The 22130-nt window shown below is 41.1% G+C and overlaps 1 protein-coding gene across 2 annotated transcripts in view; it reads right to left on the bottom strand.

Annotated features, from left to right (window-relative positions):
- The window catches only part of NRP1 (neuropilin 1), a 157662-nt gene that overhangs the window by 34525 nt on the left and 101007 nt on the right, over positions 1 to 22130 (bottom strand). For both annotated transcript variants that reach the window (XM_030798131.1, XM_030798130.1), the window contains exons 7-9: positions 14000 to 14155; positions 9579 to 9723; positions 1119 to 1450 (exon numbers count right to left, since the gene is read on the bottom strand). In XM_030798131.1, coding sequence (XP_030653991.1) covers positions 1119 to 1450; positions 9579 to 9723; positions 14000 to 14155 — 633 coding nt within the window. The remainder of the gene's footprint in view (positions 1 to 1118; positions 1451 to 9578; positions 9724 to 13999; positions 14156 to 22130) is intronic.

The raw sequence follows: 22130 nt of genomic DNA, 5'->3' as shown, positions 1-22130 counted from the left end.
GCAATTCAAACGTCCATCAGTGGGTGAATGGATAAACAAAGTGTGATATAAACACACAATGAATATTATCCAGCCTTACGAAGGATGGAAATTCTGACACAATGCTACAACACCGATGGCCCTTGAAGACATTATCCTAAGTGACATAAGCCAATCACAAAAAGACAAATACAGTATGAGGTCCCTAAAATGGTTGAATTCACACAGACAGAAAGTGGAGGTGGTCACCAGAGGCTAGAGGCAGGGAGACTGGGAGTTGTTGCTTAATGGGTGTAGAGTTTCAGTTTTGCAAGATGAGAAAGTTCTAGAGATTGGTTGCACAATATACACATACTTAGCACTGTTGAACTGCACACTAGAAAGGTTAAGATGGGAAATTGTATATTATGTGTATTTTATCACAATTAATTTTTTTTTTTTTGAGACGGAGTCTCACTCTGTTGCCCAGACTAGAGAGCAGTGGTGCAATCTCGGCTCACTGCAACCTCTGCCTCCCGGGTTTAAGCAATTCTCCTGCTTCAGCCTCCAGAATAGCTAGGACTACAGGCACACGCTGCCACGCCCTGCTAATTTTTTGTATTTTAGTAGAGACAGGGTTTCACCGTGCTGTCCAGGCTGGTCTCGAACTCCTGAGCTCAGACAATCAGCCCGACTCGGCCTCCCAAAGTGCTGGGATTACAGGTGTGAGCCACTGCACTTGGCCCACAATAAAAATTTATAAAAGAAACAAAGTATTTAAACTAGGGGTAGATTTGAGATGGGGGAAGGGCAGACCCAAATGACTGAGTGGTGTCTGCAAGGGTTGACTGAGCACTGGCTGGATGGCTGCTGTCAGCCTCGGGCTTCCTGTCTCCTGTCTGCATGTTGAGCTGTCTGTCCATCCCTACAGGCAGGGAATGGGACCAGCAATGCAATTCTTTTGCATGTTATCTCAGACATCGCTTTTCATGCCATATTCCCGTCTTCCTAGAATCAAGGGTCTTACTGACCCCATCACACACCTCCTCTAATGTCACGGCTGGAGGGAAATAAGAAGCCCTTACTGGGGAGAATGCCAGAGGCCCTTGATTGAAGTCAAGGACGTGAGGGATGACTTCCTCCCAGTCCCCAGCCCTCACCTTCGCCTTGCGTTTGCTGTCGTCCATGATCATCTTCCAGTCCGAGCCGTTGTTGCTGTACCCGATCTTGAACTTCCTCATGAACACCTTGTTCTCTCGGTGCTTCCCACCCTGAATGATGATGCCCCTCACGATCTTCTCCTCCCCCAGGTCTATTTGGAGCCACTCATTGACGTAGGAATGAGGTGCGGGTGGCAGTGCCCAGCCAGAGCGACTGGTTACCAGGCGGATGTTTTCAGGCATCCAGTTTCTGTCCCCTTGGTTGGACGATGTGATCTGGGAGTCAGAAATAAGTCCAGACACCATACCCAACATTCCAGAGCAAGGATAATCTGGGAGGTGAAATGAAACAGATAATGTAAAATGATTTTCTCGGTGACTCCACGCTAAGAAATAAAATACAACATATGGAATAAAGACATGATTTTGTACCCAATCATATACAATTTTCAATCTCTGGATTAGTTTACAGTAAATCTTTCCTCCCTCAAACCTTCCTCCTGCTCTGTCAGAATTCCCATCTCTAAACTCACATCCCAGTAAGGCAAATGTTCAATAAGAACATACATTTCCCCCGCTTTGACATCTTCTAAGTTTAGCATTCATATTTCAGTCTCTTTGGTATCCAGAATTCATCCCGGGATCAAGTACTGGCCCTCCCTGAGAGAAGTTCATAGTTTATGATGGATTGGAGATATGCATAGAAGTCAATCCAACAGCAGGAAAGTTGCTAAAACAAAGGTAAAGAGACAGTGATGCAGAGGTAAAGAGAACGAATGCATGACTCAGCCTGCAGAGGTAATAGAGGACCTCCCAGGGGAGGTGACATTTGAATTGAGTGTGGAAGAATAGTGACCATGATCCCCCACAACTGTTCTCCCCACCCCTATTTCTAATTGCATTGGGGACTTTCCACATGAATGTCTCATTGTCATCTCAAATGTACCACAAGCAGACTAAGACAGTCCTTTCCCCTGGATACTGCATCCTTTCACTGAACCCTGTCTTTGAGTTGGTGGCATCACCAATCATCCACTTCCTGCCTAGTCATCTTGTCATTTCCATTTTGCTGCCAGATCCTGTTAGGTTTTTATTAAGTACAAGAAGGCAACAAAACTCTTGTTGCTACTTTCCTTTCTTCTGGATTTATCCTGATCCGAGTGCTCCGGCCAGGGTGCTACATGAGCTCTTTGGTTGGCCTCCCAGACCCCACTCTGAATCTCCATTACACCAACTGCTATTTAACTTTTCAGAAAATGTTGTTTTAACCATGTCATTCTCATCCTCAAAAGTCTCCACTGCTAAGTAAAAGAAGCCCAACAAAAAAAGGACAAATATGGTCTGATTCCACGGATATAAGTAGCCTATCACTAGATCAGCCAGATTCGTAGAGAAAGAAAGCAAAATGGTGGTTGCCAGGGCTTGGGGGAAATGGAGATTGGGAGAGTTAGTGTTTCATGGGTGCAGAATTTCAGTCTGAGACGATTATAAAATTCTGGAAATAGTGGTGATGCTTGCACAGCAATGTGACTGTACTTAATGCGACAGAATTGTACACTTAAAAATGTACAATGATAAAATTAAAATGGTTAAAAGTGGTTGAAAATTGTTAAAGTGGTAAATTTTATGTTATGTATATTTTACCCTGACAATAGAAAAGAGATATCTTTTGAAAACGTACCATGGTTTTCCATTATTGATAGGAAGATATCAAAACTCGATCTGGCGTTCAAGACCCTTATTTTGACTTCATCCCATTTGCCTAATTTGATTTTCTATTACTGACAATACATCTCAGTTAAGCAATTCTCTTCTCATACAGTATAGATGTCATCCTCATCATTACCTTTGCTCAAAAGCCAGCTTAAGACTCATGAAGAGAACTTTTCAAGCTACTCCAGCTTTTATTCTGAGCTCTCCCTTCTCAGAAATATGATGTAAATAGCACAGAGCTCAGCATTCCACTGCTCTCTAAGGCTTTAAGACTGTTAGTCATGTACCCACAGCTAGAATATAAGATCTTCGAAGGTAATGAACAGCATCATAGACCTTTTTATGTCTTCTAAAGCAGCCCAAGGAGCTTCTGAGCACGAGGAGAGTATCAGTCGTTGATGAATTCAACAGTGGCTTAATGACAAAATGTCCAACACTTCAATTATTTTCCTTTAGAAACTGTACATCCAAGTCAAGAACATGTGCAAGAACGATAACCTATTTTTCTTTCAAGCAACTCAATTCTGTGTAGTATAATAAAAAGTTAGCCTAAAAATATAACTACCCCTAAGTGAGAGGCAAACATCTAATGCAATTAAACTAAGTCCACGTTATCAGCTGAACCTTAAGAATTAATTACTCAGATACTTTCCACATGAGTTCTACGGTCCAGATCATGTCGTTTCTTTACTCAGACATTCAGTGCCTTCTTGTCTAGAAATTACGCATGTCATTTTCAATCAGGCATGCAGGTCTTCCATATCACGTCCTTGCAAGGCCTCTGCCTATTCACTCCTTTAACCAGTGCCAACTGACATGAAGAACTTCCTTACTTCTGGGAGTTTGGGAGCTTTCTTTCTATTCCCTCCACAAGGAATTCCCCGTCATCTTACCCTTTTCCATTATCTGAACTGCTTAAAATCCTGACCTGTTTTCAAATGCCACATCACTTACTCAGTTTTTCTATTCTCTGCAACTGGACACAGTTTTCCATTTCTGGGCCTCTTCACACCACTTTATCTGCATTTTCTTTCTTTCTTTCTTTCTTTCTTTCTTTCTTTCTTTCTTTCTTTCTTTTCTTTCTTTCTTTCTTTTCTTTTCTTTCTCTCTCTCTCTCTCTCTTTCCTTCTTTCTTTCTTTCTTTCTTTCTTTCTTTCTTTCTTTCTTTCTTTCTTTCTTTCTTTCTTCTCTTTCTTTCTTTCTTTTCTTTCTTTCTTTCTTTTTTTTTGAAGGAGTCTCCCTCTGTCTCCCAGGCTGGAGTACAGTGGGACGATCTTGGCTCACTGCAAGCTCCGCCTCCCGGATTCCTGCCATTCTCCTGCCTCAGCCTCCTGAGTAGCTGAGACTACAGGCGCCTGCCACCACGCCTGGCTTATTTTTTGTATTGTTAGTAGAGAGGGGATTTCACAGTGTTAGCCAGGATGGTCTTGATCTCCTGACCTCATCATGATGCCTGCCTCGGCCTCCCAAAGTGCTGGGATTACAGGTGTGAGCCACCGTGGCTGGCCCCCACTTCCCCCTGCCTTTTTTTTTTTTTTTTTTTTTTAGAGACAGGGTCTCACTCTGTCACCCAGGCTGGAGTGGATTGGTGTGATCATGGCTCACTGCAGCCTTGAACTCTTGGCCTCAAGCAATCCTCCCACTTCAGTCTCCTGAGTAGCTAGGACTACATGCGGATGCTACCATGATTGGCTAATTTTTTTTTTTTTTTTTTTGGTCTCGCTATGTTTCCCAGGCTGCTCTCAAACTACGGGGCTCAAGAGATCTTACCACTTTGGCCTCCCAAAGTGCTGGGGTCACAGGCTTGAGCCACCATACCCAGCCCTCAAACGCTGATGAGCACATTTAGTTGTTTGGAATGCTGCTTTCTGCCTCCCCAGATTTTAACTGCTTTGAGGACATGAACTAAGTCATATTTTTCTGTTTTCTGTGACTCTTCATGCCCTGTTTTATACATAGTATTTGCTCAACAAATGTTTGTTGAATGAATCAACTTAATACAATAAAAGGCAGCTGTCATTTTCTCAAGTGCCCTTTCCTGTAACTTAACCACAGTATTTGCTCCAGGCTGGGATCTGGAAACCAAGAATATACTCAGTTGGGATTAAAAAAAGATTTACAAAAACAATTTTACTAAGGGACTATGAAACTATAGTGTTAAAAATAGAGTGCCATTTTTTGGCCACGGTGTTCATACCTGCCTGATTCCAAACAAGCTTTTAGAAAGGCAATGTTTAGCTGGTAATGGGGACCAGATGTTACCATTTGGAGGAAAACATAATTAACTTGAATACTGTAAGGAGAGCAGAACCGTCACCAGATTGATGCCCTTTTTCTAATGCAGACTCGGCTGGGGCACAGTTTCTGTATTCACAGACTTAGTGATGCCCTGCCCCCATTTAGCCAACATATATCCATGGTGCAAAATGAGACTGTTATTCCTTCCATATAGCTGCCTCATTAAAAAAAAAATGAAGAGGCAACTTGATTTACCTTTGACTGAAAACTATGTGACTCACTTTTAACAATAATTTGCAGAAAAATTACATTAACAATTAATTCAAGGTTTGAATGAGATGCTAGTGTTTAACTGTCCCTTCATAGCAGGCTGGTACAGGTCAGCCTGGTAGAGCTCAAACCCTTTGGAAACAACAAAACAAGAAACAAGATGCCCAGTGAAATTAGAATTCAGAGAAATAACGAATAATTTTTTAGTATACGTATGTCTCAAATATTGCATGGGACATACTTATTCTGAAAAATTATGTCTTGTTTGTCTGCATCAAATTTAACTGGACATTTTGTATTTCACTTGGCAACCTTGTTTGGAAAGCTTAAGACCACTTCAGGATGGAAGGGAGAAATGAGTTTTGTAATGGAGGATTGAGGCGGTTATTTTCAGTGATATTATTTTACAGTAAATCTCTGTACTCAGCTGTAATGGAAAAACTGAGGTATACTGGTAAATCAAATATCCAGTTAACCAATTTCCAAAGAATGAGAAAGTAATAACTGCATTCGATGGGAGACCCTGAATGAGCATAATTTAATCTTTCCTTGATGACTCAGAAAGTACCTCTGGATATTACGGTGTCTGAGATCATCATTGTGAATTCTGATTGACTTAGGAGCATATGAATATGTGTTGAAGCGCTGGGTAACAGACTTCTGGTTAATAACAGAAAGATAGCAGAGTTCAGAGTGTGTTAAGCAGCCATCGTCCAGCATGATTTCCATCTCTGCCAAAATGATGAAGCCTACTTTGTTAAAATAATGAAAATGCCCTTCATCAATCACCTATAAAGCAGAATGGTTTGTTCCAGTCTTATTTTCTTTATATCTCTATACGGTGACAAACTGAATTTTCCAGGATTACTATATTTCTTTTTTCTTTTTTTTTTGAGATGGAGTCTTACTCTGTTGCCCAGGCTGGAGTGCAGTGGCCGGTGGCACAATCTCAGCTCACTGCAAGCTCTGCCTCCCGGGTTCACACCATTCTCCTGCCTCAGCCTCCCGAGTAGCTGGGACTACAAGTGCATGCCACCACACCTGGCTAATTTTTTGTATTTGTAGTAGAGATGGGGTTTCACTGTGTTAGTCAGGATGGTCTTGATCCCCTGACCTCGTGATCTGCCTGCCTCGGCCTCCCAAAGTGCTGGGATTACAGGCATGAGCCACCGCACCTAGCCCAGGATTACTATATTTCAAAAATAATTTCTGAATAAAAAAATTAGGGTAAAACTTGGGGCTCTAGTGGCCTTGGAAGCCAAGTGATGTGTTCAAGCAGTAACTTTTAATTAGGTAGGCTTAAACAAAATCCAGATTGAATTATGACTACTCAATAGGGTGAAAATTTGAGGTCCAGCCACTTGTTTCTCAGACAGCATGGATAGAACTGCACTTCTTTTATTCAAAAGTAACCACCAAGCATTTGTAATGTTCCAGGCATATAGGCACAACAGAAAATGAGGCAAACAGGTCCCCTGCTCTCCTGGACCATCTAGTCCAGCAGGGATACTGTAGTCCTCCTTTCATTAATCTCCACTCAAGGGGACCGTAGCCTCAAGAAAATGAAAATTATCTGCTTCTGATAATCAAGAAGAAAAACTTGAAATTACTGTCTTATTAGAGGCTCTGCTTGCTGGGGCATATGCTAGGTTCAATATATTGAGTGCCATGTACTATTTTAGTCTAACAGGTACCATTTAGTGAGCACTTACTTTAAGCCAGGGGTGTTCCAAATTTTCTTTCACTTAATCCTCAGTATAGTTGCATTAAAGTGAGCCTCACAGACCAGAAAACAGAGATCAGAGTGAGTCTCAATGTCTTACCCATGGTTGGTCAGGTATACACTAAGTGGACAGTCCACAGTCAAGCCTGGATATGTCTGCCTACCTTCTGTCCATGTGACTATCGTAACGTGTTAGCCTCTCCAAAAACCTGCCTGTGGCAATTATTTGGAGACTAGAGCCATTTTACTAGAGAGAAAATATTTAAAAGTATAGTGGAGACCATGATTAAGAGACTAGCACTAGGAACTGAAAGGAAGCACCTTATTTGAAAAATAGCTACTTATGTATGAAAATATTAGGATATGCTATTTTAGACATCTAAGTTTACATAACTAGATCATTTAACTATTTTTAAAAATCGAACAAATTATTTACCTTCTTTGCTCACATTCCTAGAATCACCTCTTAGGGAAATCCTTGTGAAAATTAAAAAGGACAATTTAAGTATAAAAAAATTGTATTCAACTAAAATGATGTGACATAAATCTCTAAGAGCCTGGAAATTCAGAATTTTTGACTAACATGTTTGGAGTCTTTATGAAGTTTACCTCATTTTTTTTAAATACAATGACATGAGATAAGGTTGAAGAAATGGGCCAGAAATTTCCACCCAAACCTCAAATGGCCTTGTTTCTACAAATTTATGAATAACAGCACAAATTTGTAATGCTCTGAAAATGACCTAGAACTTTCTGTCATCTAACTGCTGATCGAAAATAAAGCCAAGGTTATATCTAACTTTTCAATGTCCTTTCTTCTTTCAAACCCCTCTCCACCCAATTCCTGCCTCTAAGGCCTTGAACTTTCTAAATCTTAGGTCCTAAAATAATAAACAAGTCTGTCTATGGGATGGGAATAAATAAATTTTTCATTAAAAAATCAGATGTTGGTTTTTACTTTCCAAGCTGAACTCTACTATAAACGAGTGTAGTTTTTCCTGTTCATTAGCTCTTCTCAAAATTGCTTGTAATTTCATGGAACATTGTCAAAGTGATTTTTTTTCCTTCCAAAGTCAGTATTATTCTCCTCTAAAAATAGTTAAACTAAAGAGGATAAACAGAAAAATGGAATAAAAAATTAAATACCCTAAATACATATATAACATAACATTAAAAGGTAGTCCAAAGACTTTTAGACATTGCTTGCTTTTAGTTACTTTTTAGTGAGTGGGTCAACTGATTCTGTCTTTGAACTTTCAAGCTTACTATGAAGAGCACATTGTACTGGTTTTTTGTTGGTGGTGGTTGTTTCAATGAAAGTTTCACAATGTATTTACTAAAACGGAAAGGAATTCTAATATGACTGCTATATACTGCAGAATATAACATAGTCATGCAAGGAAATAAATGGACAGGCCGGGACGGTGGCTCATGCCTGTAATCCCAGGACTTTGGGGAGGCTGAGGCACACGGATCACCTGAGGTCAGGAGTTCAAGACCAGCCTGGCCAACATGGTGAAAACCCATCTCTACTAAAAATACAAAAATTAGCCAGGTGTGGTGGTGCACTCCTGTAGTAGTACCAGCTACTCAGGAGGCTGAAGCAGGAGAATCGCTGGAACCTGGGAGGTGGAGGTTGCCATGAGCCAAGATCATGTCACTGCACTCCAACCTGGGTGACAGAGCGAGACTCGGTCTCAAAAAAAAAAGAAAGAAAGAAAAACAAATAAAAAGATAAAGCTGGCCAGGGGCAGTAGCTCACACCAGCACTTTGGGAGGCCGAGGTGGGAGGATAGCTTGAGCCCAGGAGTTTGAGACCAGCCCAAGCAACATAGGGGTTACAATTAGTTGTCTACACTGGTGCCCTCATGTTGTCCCACATGTATTCAAGAGGCTGAAGTAGGAGGATCACTTGAACCTGGAAGGTTGAGGGTGCAGTGAGCTATGATCATGCCACTGCACTGCAGCCTGAGTGACAGAGCAAGACCTTGTCTCAAAATAAATAAATAAATAAATAAATAAATAAATAAATAAAACTGCTGGAGAGTCTTTCACGCAACAGTTACTTATTGTAAATCTACTAAGTAGTAGTCAGTATCCAGGAAGCAGAGATGAAAGGCATGATACTTGCCTTCATGGAGCTTACAGTCTAGTGGAAGAGGTACCAGTAAACAAGCACCTGCCACATGCCAGGCTGTGCTATGTGCTTTATATCCATTATCTATTAATAATGCATCATCACAACTAGGCTGTATGGCATAAATTATTATGACTATTTCCCAAGTGAGATAACTAAGGCTTTAAAAGTTAAGTATATTGACCAAAAAAATCTGCTAGTGAGTAGTAAGGCAGGATTTGAACTCGGATTTGTCTAAATCCAAAGTAGATGCTTTTAATTATCAAATAAAAATGATTACATTTACAAACTTATTCACCCTGTATTTAAAGATTTGCATAAATCAAAACAAGACAATCTTCGACTTAGAAGACTCGGTCTTCAATCTTCCACAGCTTACCTGTTATCTTGCAACCATATACTTCAAATCTCATAGATATGCCAGTTTCCCAAGTTGCAGGTTTGATTCGGACAAATCGAGTTATCAGTGGTTTGGGGAATACTGCAACCACAACATCTGTGGGGTTGGTGTTTCCCTGAAAGAGCTGTATGGAGAAAAGAAGTGCCTTTCTTTAGCAGAGGTTTTGGACTTAAATCCAAAAATGTGTTTTCACAAATGGTTGTAAAAATTATTTACAATTTCAGCATTGTCGATCAAGGATGAGATGGCGTTAATAACTTGCCATGTTAATTTTTTCAATTAGCAATCGGAATGATGTCTAATGTAGAATACTGTCCCAATCATCAATTCAATTTTCTGAGAGGCTAGAGCCTTTAAAAGCACTATTATATGGATAATATTGATTAAAGAATGCATGCTATTATCTAAAAAGTGTGAAACTATTAACTTTACCAGAGGACCAAAATAATACTGTAGACGTGTCATGGGAACTCTCACTGTTTGACTTTCCCAAGAATCCCCAGAAGGGATGCTTTTTAAGTAAAGTGTAGGGCCTGGCTTTTTGAAATTCTAGGTTGTGTTTGCAGTTACGGTACTAGGTCAAATAGCGTTCTCCCCTTTGACTTCATTCCTTGATGGAAGATCTTGTCCCTCACACTAATGCCAGACTTTAATCCTTTTTTGATTATTGGTAAAATTATGTTTTAGTGGTCAAAGTCAAAATTGAGCTATAAATTATTTTTAACTAAAAATCAGCTTTTCCAGGGCTTGTGCTTCAAGATTTATTTATTTATTTATTTATTTATTTATTTATTTATTTAAGACAGAGTCTCGCTCTGTCAGCCAGGCTGGAGTGCAGTGGTGTGATCTTGGCTCACTGCAGCCTCCGCCTCCCGGGTTCAAGCAATTCTCCTGCCTCAGCCTCCTGAGCAGCTGGGATTACAGGTGCCTGCCACCATGCCCAGCTAATTTTTGTATTTTTAGTAGAGATGGGGTTTCACCATGTTGGTTGGCCAGGCTGGTGTTGAATTCCTTACCTCAAGTCATCCACCTGCCTCCGTCTCTCAAAGTGCTGAGATTCTGCTTCTAGTTTTAAATTGAGTCATTTTATTCTAAGAAAGATGAGGCATGTGACTGCAAATGTAATGCATGCCAGGCACGAATGGATGTTTCTCACAAGGACTCGTGGGGGCCACTCTGCCTGGGCGGGGGGCTGCAGCAGCATTCTCCAGTAAGATCTCTGAGGACTAGAGAGCTTACCATCACAGAATACTCTGCCTCCCCTTTCCTAGATTTTACTTCTGCTTTGGATTGGGAACAGCCCGTGGGACGGTGACATTTCTCAGTCCCATGCCTCGTGCATTCAGCACTATGCTTCTCAGCACAGCCGGGTCAGACCCCTCCTTTTAGGCTGCATAACTGGAGCATCACGGGGCTCACTTGAGGCATGCAGCTTCCTCCCCACCTTTCCAGGTGAGGACATGAAGGAGGTCTGTGGTTTCCCAAGTCCTGCTCTTCCACCTGGAAGAAAGGGCTTGTGAAAGTCGGGCTTGTGTTTTTACTTTATTGAATTTAAGTGGCCTGCACAACTAAAGGTGGTCTAATGCTTTACGGAGTTGGTTGTGGCTGGGTGTGGTGGCTCATGCCAGTAATTCCAGAACTTTAGGAGGCTGAGGCAGGAGGATTGCTTGAGGCCAGGAGTTTGAGACCAGCCTGGGCAACATAGTGAGACTCCATCTCTCCAAAAAAAAAAAAAAAATATTAGCCAGGCATGGTGGTGGTGCATGCCTGTGGTCCCAGCTACTTGGGAGATTTAGCTGGGAGGATGGCTTGAGCCCAGGAATTTAAGGCTGCAGTGAGTTCTGATTGCACCACTGCACTCCAGCATGGGTGACAGAGCAAGACCCGGTCTCTATTTTTGTTTAAATAAGTCAGTTTTTAGCCTGATCTCTCTCTCGAGACTATCTGATATCCTAATTTATCCCAGCCTGTGATGGCCATTTGATTTCTGCCCTAAATCAGCATCTCTCCCTGGAAATCAATCTGTGTGGGAGCATTTTTGTGTGACAAAGAGTAACAGGCAGCTGCCAGGGAATGGGGGCCACCAACGATGGTGCTCTCCTTATGGGGGCAAAGAGTCCTTGTCCGAGGGAGACCAGAAGTCTGGCAGGAGAGCTGTGTGCCCTGGTGCAGGCAGAGGGGAGGTGCATTTTACTCCCACTGAGGGAGTTTTTTGTTTGCTGAAAATCATGTTTTATACACATTCTCTCCAACATGAAGAAGGGTTGCTGGAGTTGTTGTTGGTCTAAAGCTGCACTCCTGGAGCAAAGTGGGAATGAGGGTAGAGGGGAGTGGCTGAAAGCCCCCAAAGTACAGAGAAAATTGGGGTGGGCAACAATCATGAGGCTCTAGGTGGATGTTCTGATTTCATTAGATTCTGATTTCATTAGATTCAGCTAAAGTGCTCAGAACAGATGCCAAGCTCTCTGCTGATTCCTTCCTTACTCCTTCTGCCTCTCCCCCTGAAGCCCTTCTGTGTGCCAGGGGGTTCCCAGGGCAAGCTGCGTGCACTGTCAAACACCCCCGGAATCTGTGGGTGCTCTCCGACAGCCTCCCTCTTCTGGGCCATGGAAACAACCAGTGGACAACAGTTGAAGAAAACGTGTTGGTGAAATAGCCCGTATGGTTTTTTTTTTCCTTAACAAAAAATGGTCATGTTGCTATTTCCTTTCATCCCTCTTATCTGCATGCATTCCAGTATAAAGATAATGAAATACCAATTAAGTTTATCACTTAACATTATTTTAGACTTTTACCTCATGGTTCTATTTTGTTCTTTTTTTTTTTCTTCAACCTTTAAGTTTCAGGTTACCTGTGCAGGATGTACAGGTTTGTTACACAGGTAACTGTGTGCCAAGGTGGTTTGCTGCACAGATCATCCCATCACCTTGGTATTAAGCCCAGCATCCATTAGCTATTTTTCCTGATGCTCTCCGTCCTCCCACATACCCCGCTACTGACAGGTCCCACAGTGTGTGTTGTTCCCTGCAATGCGTCCATGTGTTCTCATCATTCAGCTCCCACTTATAAGTAAGAACATGCATTGTTTGGTTTTCTGCTCCTGAGGTAGCGCTTATTTTAAAAAGAAATGGCCTGACAGTCTAAGGTCAGCTCTCCCGGCTCTCTCTGGGTTCTTTGGCCGGTAGGTGACTCATTAGAGTTAGTGATTTTTTATTTCCTTGACCCTAAAGTATGTCTTCAGAAATTTATTCCCAAACAAGAATCAGTCATGAAACTTGGGGTTAAAATTTACTTGCTTCATCTCCATGAGCATTGACTAGGACGGTTCTTGTACCCCAGACAAACTGGTTCCATGTCCTCCAGGACTAGACAATGGCCTTGAACTTGCCTGCCCATAGCATTTTCCTCCTACAGAACAGCTGCCTATCTGTAGCTGCTTCCCTCTTGCCTGCCCTGTCCGAGAGTAGAGGTTTCACTGCTAATCAAAGGGAATTAATAGGTTTTCTCACTTCACACCCAGGAGGCTTTTCTCAGTTCCAGATCCACAAGGAGAAAATCAAGTACACGAATGCTCAAAAGAGAGACAAGGACAGGTTAATTGGCCTCTTCCCAAGCCCATCATTGCAGGCTACCTGGATCTTTGCTCCTATCCTCATCAATTTCCTGTGTTTTGCTCGGCCTCCAGGGCAAGCTTTTAATTTCTGGGAGACGGTGAGCACGAATTCTCCAAAATCTTTTGATTAGAAAATCAGAGCAAGTGTAACTTCAAATAAACAGGCAGGCTGAGAAAAACATCTCAGTTCCAAATGAGCTAGGGCAGAGCGCCCAGGGACATAGTATGGTCTGTGCTGCCTCCTTGGTTGAAAGCAGTACGGAGGTAGTGTGTTATTTGTGTGATCTGAGGGAACACAATGAAATACCTTTGGTTCCATGCGTTCTTACAAGAAGCAATCAAATGACTTGTAAATTAGTTTGTGAGCCGCAGTAGATAGACGAAAAGATGTTTTCTAAAACTAGCCCATTACAGAAAGAAAGAATCTGTGAAAGGATGAAGAAATCGAGCGGGGAAAAACAACAAAACCCCAAATTCCTAACATTCTAAGAGGACAGTGTTTAACCCACGCAGAATCTGTGTCCCCATGGGAGGCTTACAGCAATTCTTGAGTCTGACACTTAATTTGGCCTGTATTGACTTTTCTTGGAAACATTCATATAATTTCCTCCTGGCTTCTGGATCTGGGAACATGAGACCCCTTGGTCAGATTTAAACCTCTAATTGCACTTTTCATTTCAAATCAATTCAAAAATAAACCAGGCCAGACAGAAAGCTACCAAACAAGTAAAAATTGATCATCCATTTAAAAGACCAAATTGGTCGCCGTGGTGGCAGCCTAACTCACAACAGGTTTGTTTCCTTCTTTTATGGTGATCCAGTCTTCCCCGTTGGAGCTAACGTCGATCTTGTAAGTCTTGACATAATATTTCTTCTTGGTTTCTTTTGAAATGGCGCCCTGTGTCCCGACAGCCGTGACAAAGCGCAGAAGGCCCAAGTCTACCTGCAAGACAAGTACAAGCGTGGTCAGTGCACCATTCCTGCAGCACAGTAACCCAAAGCATCTTTTCCAGTGGGCTCCACATTGTGGCTTTCATCCACCTGCATCAACAGGGCCTAATTCCACTGGGTATCCACAGTCCCTGACTCCTCCCTTCCATTCCTTCTAAAGAAAGGCAAAGGCATGATCAACGTAAACCAAAAATAAAATTCTAAGTCCCCTGACTAAATGGACACCTCGTCCCAGCAAGGGCATTCCAAAGCTAACCTGAAAAACTAGTTCAGGCCATGATAGGACAGTGTGGGGGTCAAACAAGCCTCATTATTATACCCTCATCTCTGTTGGAATTAATGATAGAACAGCTCTTTAAGTCTGATAAGAAACATCTACAATATATTCTCTCTGAAGCCTGCTACCTGGTCTTTACCTGTATGTTATCTTAACCCAGACATTTCTAAGTCTTTAGACAGTAACTTAACTCTTTCAACCAATTGCCAGTCCGAAAATCTTTGAATCCACCTACGACTTGGGAGCCCCCGTTTTCAGATGTCCCACCTTTCTGGACCAAACCAATGTACATCTTCTATGTATCTGATTGATGTCTCATGTCTCCCTAAAATATATAAAACCAAGCTGTACCCAAACCACCTTGGGTTCATGTCCTCAGGACCTCCTGAGGTTCTGTGTCACCAGCCACTCCTCACTCATATTCATCTCAGAATAAATCTCTTCAAATATTTTATAGAGTTTGACTCTTTTTGTCAACAAAAGACAGCATGCCCCTAATTTGGTTCTCATTGTTAGGAAGGCCAGGAAAAGACCTTTCTCACTGTTGCAACCAGGAGTGCTTGATCCCCGGTGCAAAAGAGAAAACTGGATTCAATATCATACTTTCCAAACTGCACATTCGTATATGTCATCTTGCAAAGAGAAAATGAAGACAAACAAGATAAACTCACACAATGGATAATGGAGAGGCCCAGACTTGAATTCCTGTCTAACATAATCCCGTTTCCCCTCTGTCTTTGGCATCCTACCTCCTTCCACATTAAATGCAGACTGAAACCATACTGACCTGAAAGCTCTAAGGGTGTTGTGGTTTGGGAGAGGGGCCATAGATTTATAACTTGTGTTGTAGTAAAGAGGAAGAGGGTAAAGATTTCTGTTTCAGCTTTAGATTTCTTCCCTCCTCACATCTTCCTGTGGCCTCTCTCCTTGCAGCTCAGTTTGAGAGGCAGGTGGATTCCAAGTCATCATGTGGGGGAGACTGATGTCTCCAGGAAACAACTGCTTGGGCTTGCAACCTTCTCCTGGTAAGTTTCCAGTGGAAAAGCTCCTCAACACGACAGCCTCGCCTTCATCTCTCACTAGCCTATCTCATATCCTGAGGGGTGGGGCTCTTAGGGGGCATCAGAGTAGTGATGACCAGAGGGTGACTGAAACCTCGAGGGTCTGTGATTTCATCCCGGGGCCCCGTGATATGAGTGGGAAGCAACGGATTTAAGCAACAAGCTCTCCATGTTCTAGTCCAGGCTCTGCCATCACCTTTAGGCTTCTGGGCTCTCATTTGTAAAATGAAGGAGTGGGATTAGATAACTTGGAAGACTCTTTTCCACTCTGACTTCCTATAATTCCTTCTTTCATATGTGTTAGATGTTTCCAGTAGAGTAGATTTTTTTTTCTTTAACTCTCCTTATTACCAGCATTAATAACTAAGAATAATCTTGAAAGAAAACTCCTTATTAGTTTCTATATAATAGTGATATTTTCAATTTATTTTAATACATTTGATTATTCCTATAAAATTATTTGCTCCATCAATTGTATGGCCAGCTTTATACAGAAGCTTAAAAAAAAAAAAAGCCCACAAATATATGGCAAATTTTTTTTAAAGGACTCAGAAAATAGTTACACATTACAACTACTAGCATTAACAAGATATTGCAACAGTACATTGATCATTAGGAGGTCGAGGCGGGCGGGTAACTTGAAGTCAGGAGTTCAAGACCAGCCTGGCTAACATAGTGAAACTCCGTCTCTACTAAAAATACAAAAATGAGCCCGGCATAGTGGCACATGCCTGTAATCCCAGCTACTCGGGAGGCTGAGGCAGTAGAATCTTTGAACCCGGGAGGCAGAGGTTGCAGTGAGCTGAGATCTCGCCACTGCACTCCAGCCTGGGTGACAGAGAGAAACTCTGACTCAAAAAATAAAATAAAACAAAACAAATAAAAAACCATACCCCTCTCCCAACTTTTGAATTTTGCTTTCCAGTTGCCATATTAGAACTCAATTTTCAGAATATAATATTTCAATTAATTCTCCAGTGCCCATAGGCCACAATCACTTAAAGAATTTCCATTTTATGCACAGCCTGCCTCATGGAGGCATATTGTCTTTCATGAATTGCTTTTTTCCTGAAGGCGCTTGGAGTAGTTGAATCAACATGTTGTCTACATCCAGGAAAAAACAGCACATAGAAGCCAATTTGAAGTTATAGAATGCAACAGTAGTAGATTTCATCTGGAAAGGATGGGGCTATCATTCAACGCAAAATAATCTTTATTCCATTTCCCTAGTTTTAAAGATATAAACTCTAGGCTCTGTGTGCTTTCACCAGATTTAAGAGAAAAAGGAACAAGAATTTAATATTTTAGAATAATAACAATAGATTTTATAATTTTAATTTAACAAATAAATATTTTACTAACATATTCTTATCAAGTGCCTATACTTGTTTACCAAAATTTGCATTTGTTTTTCAAAAGTGAACCATGGTACTTTGACGAATGTTTTAAACTTCCTATCTCCCTCATGTACACATTTCAAAAAGGGGAGGTGATTGATGGTTGCCAGATTTAGCAAATAAAAGTACAAAACATCAGTTAAATTTGAATGTCAGTCAAAACCAATTTTTTTTTTAGTATAAGTATGTTCTATGCAATATTTGGGCTGTACTTACACTAACAACTGATTCATTGCTTACATAAAATTCAAATTTAAATGGATTTTCTGTATCTATATTATCTGACAACCCTAAATCTCACTATATTCCAGACAAACAGGTGATTTCAAGTTGCTGCAGAAACTCTCTAATTTCACAATGCTGCAATCTAAAAGTTAATGGGTACTCTAAAAATGGTTGCTGTGAACAATTTTAACTGTTTTCAAACGCTCTCAGAACACTTAGTGCTTTTCTGACTGTCCATTAAAGTCATGCCCAATGCCACAGCTACTTACAAGCTGAAGGGTCCTTAAAATCTTGAAGTCCAAGGAAGCATGAAGCACAGCTATTTAAATAAACTCTTCCTGTCAAACTTACAGATGGCTCTTTAGTTTGGAAATGATTAAATTCCCAAGAGTGTGTACTCAGCTTGGGCTGATTTGAAATAACCCTAGAACTTCATTCCCTGCTTGTCCTTTTTTCTATTTTTTAAATTTTGGTTTTTGGAGTAAGATTTAATTATTAAGTAGGAAAGAAGTTAACTGGTGATCAAACAGAAGATTCCTAGGTATTAGGAACAGCTGACATCAGAGGAAGGAGCAACTGACTGGAATTAACTAGTATCCAACACAGGAAAACGCCCAAGGCTGAAGATACAAAGGCCCCCAAAGCATATGCATCAATCACTCATTAAAACAGAAAGATATTTTCTTTTCTCCACAGCAATGAAATGCATTGGCAACCTCCTCTTGTAATTGCATAGTTTCCTGCTGTGCTTTAAAACTCTGCAGATTCTCTTATTTACCACACGGGGATATTTGAAATTTCATTTCATTTTTCTCCCTAAGATTATTGCCATTGGGTTTAGTAAGGATGGATGACAACCTCACAAAGTGATTAGGATTGGGGCTTGAACCACTGCAATTAAAACCGGATAGTACCCAGAACTCTAACAACTGTGCAACCCTCACTGCTAAGACCAGGGAAGTTCTTTCCACAAGTCCTTTCTCTTAATGCCTTAGGGGAATTCTCTAACAAGGATCTGCTGCCACTCTCAAGTGCCTGAGAGAGTTTGAGGGGAGACAGATAAAGTCCTGCCTCATAAGCACCACTGCTCACACTGCTGGTGTCTGTGTCAGGAGACCTAGAAAGACTTCATGCCTTGGTGTTCATATCTGAAGAGTTCTGGAAGACATGACCCCCAAAATTTGCCACTTTGGCATGAAGATTATTTTGAGTTGAAGGCAATCGAGAATCAACAGATGCAAGAATTCTATGCCCTCCCCTTCTCTGCCTAAAAGCAGGAGATACATTTCCCTTTGGGAAGGTGGCATAAATTTTCCCCCTCTACTGTACCAGGATGAAGAGAGCAACATTTATCAGTAGAGACTGAGATAAAATTTGCATAAACACATCTTACTAAAATAACTCCTATTTTCCATTAGCTTCCCATATGTGTGTGTGTGTGTGTGTGTGTGTGTGTGTGTGTATATATGTATCTCCTAGTCACTTTCCTACAACTTATCCGCCCTAGAAGCCCAAACCCTCTTTCTTTTCTCAAGTCTCTTATCCACAACTTATCACCCATTGTTAAAATGGTGTATAAGCATCTGAATCTATTTCTTTGGGTTTTTCATTTCTTTTCTGTAAGGCTTCTGTGCACGTAAAATTTAAAATACTAATGCCTTTTTTTCCTGTTAATCTGTCATTTGTCAGTTTAATTTGCAGGCCCCAGTTGCAACACCTAAAAGAGTAGATGAAAAGTTTTCTCCTTCCCTTACAAGCCTTTCTTACTGGTGTAGCTGTCTCTGCTAGTTATGACATTGGCTTCAATCTACCTTTTTAGCCTCTCCTGCTACACCTCTCTCTCCAACTGTATCACCCAGCCATATTATAATATTTGTTGCTTGTAACAGAATATAAGCCTTTTCTATCCACATGTCTTGACATACAAAGTTCCTTTGCCCTAAAACAACCTCTGTCTGTTTTTTGACCAGAAATGACTTTTTCCTCTTTTTGGCCTAGTAGGCTAAATCCCTTTATAGCTCATGTCCCCATCACTGAATTCATCATTCTGTTTTTGCTGTACCTCCTTCTAGATTGTTGTGTGGATTTCCTTTGAAAAGCATCTATTTCTCCATGCAGAAAAGTAATAAATGCCTACTGAAAATTCATAAAATGCAGTAAAGACGATAGAAGAAAATTAAATCCCCCTAAGACCATCATTAGGAAATAATTACCAATCATAGCCTTCCAGAGTTTCTTTTCCCATGCAAAGTACATGTGAATATTTGTGTGCATGCTTTTACTTTGAAAAATAAGGTCATATTACCTCTATGCCTGATAACTGGCTTTATAACGGAGTTTTATAGATGTTCTAGTGCCACTACTATTTTTTCTACATCATAATTTTTAGTGGCTGTGAATATTTAGGTATTGGATCTTACTCAACTGGATTGACCTTATTCAGTGGGCACTTAACACTGCTTATCTGCTAAGTTCTATATTAAGTTGTCAGGACATAAAGAGCAGTAAGAGTGTGCAAAACTCAAACCCATGATTACTGTACAGACAGGTATCATGCAGCATCAAGGAAAAGGTAAACAACTTAACAGATAACTGGAGGTAGGGGGGATTGGAGACTTTCGTAGCTGACTTCTATGCTCAAGATGGCTATAGAGGGATAAACAGTAGGAGCTTGTGAGTGGACACAAAGGAAAAGACTGTTCCAGGGACAAGGAGGAGCAGGAATTGCAGAGATAAGCAGGAAGAAATAAATGAATGAAATCATGGACACTAAACAACCTATTATGTTTCCCTCACCACTATTGACGTTATTTGTCAAAAAAATGTATTGCTCTCTGAAGAATATGAGCTCTGGTTGTTTTGAAGTTGAAATAATTAGTAGTCATAAAACCCACTCCAAATCAAACACTACCCATCGTCTTGGTGGTTTAGCTTTTTGAATCATGCTAAGTTCTCATCAACGTCACATGTTAATAGGCAAGACTGGCGACCCAAGACAAGCAGCTGGAAAGACAAAGACACAACCCAGAGTACTTCTACACAATGCCACCCCTCTATGTTTTGGAGGGTTCATCGTCCTAAACAATACTTCCTTTCTTTCCATAAAAATTCAGACACACAATAACCATAATTAAGTAACCTGCTTTCCCTCAACCCAATCAGCTCTGCTCTAATCACCATTTTCTTATTTTGAAAGAATATCATTATTTCACAGCTGCTTTATTTTTAATTAGAAGATGGATGTGATTTCACATCTGAGTTGGATATACTTCTGTTTAACATTAAGGGTGATGGTGAGGGGGTGTGATGACGGCGGTGGGCAGGGATGGAATGGAACATCAAATGCATTCACTGAAATTGTTGAACGTTTCCCTCTGTGTGTGTGACAAACATAAACATCTGGTATTTATCGATGGTGTGTAGACTATTTTACAGAAGTTTATCAAACTCCTTTTGAGTTCTAGTAGCCGCTTCCTTTTTCTTTTCTTTCTTTCTTTTTTTTTTTTTCGAGACAGAGTCTCACTCTGTCCCCTGGCTAGAGTGCAATGGCGAGATCTCAGCTAACGGCAACCTCCACCTCCCGGGTTCAAACGATTCTCTTGCCTCAGCCTTCAGAGTAGTTGGGATTGTATGCCCCCGCCATCACGCCCAGCTAATTTTTGTATTTGTTTTTTTAGTAGAGACGGGGTTTCATCATGTTGGCCAGACTGGTCTTGAACTCCTGACCTCAAGTGATCTGCCCGCCTTGGCCTCCCAAAGTGCTGGGATTACAGGCATGAGCCACCGCGCCCAGCTGGTGGCCACTTTCTAAGTTACAATACATAGCACTGTCGGCACTATAATGATTAGAAATGTGACCCAACACAATACCCTGTTTCCAATATGGATATGAAATTCTAACACTGGTGGTGGAAAGTCTACTCACAACTTACTTTCACAGTGTGCTCCACTCACAATGAGAAGACTTTGTTAGCAGATACAGAAGAGGAAACCCCAAGCCTTTCCTTTTGGGTGGGGAAAAGTGTGTGAGTAGAAGAAAACAGTTTTCCTCACCACTTCTAGGGGTGAAGGGGCAATGTTGTAGAAGTTCCTGGGTGGCGAACCCCCACCTCCCCACAGCATTGGGTTCTACCATGCTCCCAACTTACTCTTTGTTGTAAGATATCTACAGGAACCAACCACATGCACCATATGGCCATGGTATTGTCTTAATAACGACAGGAAACACATTCCCCAGACAAAGAGAAGCGAGGAGAAGCACACATTTTACCAGGAATCACTTGAGGACAAAGCAGCATGTGTAATAAATCATGTAGCAAATCTTTGCAAACTGCTGGTTAAACACCAGCACACAGCCTTCCAGCCATGAAATGAATATCACTGCTTTCTATAATAATACATAACCAACCAATATTGGTAATGTCATAACGTGGAAAGCCTCATTTCTAAAATGAAAATCTGTCTTACTCAATAAAATACTGCCCATTGAGCTAGCATTGGACAGGGAGCGTTTACCAGCTTTTAACACTCCCAAGGCAGGTCAATACAAGGGCCTGAAAAAATAGAGGACAAAGAGCTGAGGTCTGATTAAAAACAGGAAAATATTTTTTGAGGGGGAGACTGTCGGATTTTCTTTGGGGCATCTCTGATGACTCAAAGAGCTGTTTAATTCATCACTTGACACTACAAGCTAAAGAAAATATTTTTAAGCAATTGTCTCATTTCCTTAGATAAAACACATGTTTTTTGACAGAGCCTGGGCCTGTGAACATCAATGCTATTCTAGGTTCTGTGGGCTTAACTCACAGTACCTGACCATTGTGCTCATTAACTTAGGATCCTGGACTTCTTACTGTTATGAATCTGAATGCAGTCGCTTTAGAGTTAGTGACATAGCTCCCTATCTCTTTCTGTGTTGTGTCCCTATGGTGGTATTACCTAGAAAAAATGCTGATGGCTAAGGCTAAAATTACCACTAATAATCAGAAATTCATGGTGCAACCTCTA

The sequence above is a fragment of the Nomascus leucogenys genome, chromosome 18, assembly GCF_006542625.1.
Source record: "Nomascus leucogenys isolate Asia chromosome 18, Asia_NLE_v1, whole genome shotgun sequence".
NCBI lineage: Eukaryota > Metazoa > Chordata > Mammalia > Primates > Hylobatidae > Nomascus > Nomascus leucogenys.
The sequence above is the reverse complement of the archived record's forward strand: the minus strand, read 5'-3'. Positions and strand labels throughout refer to the sequence as shown.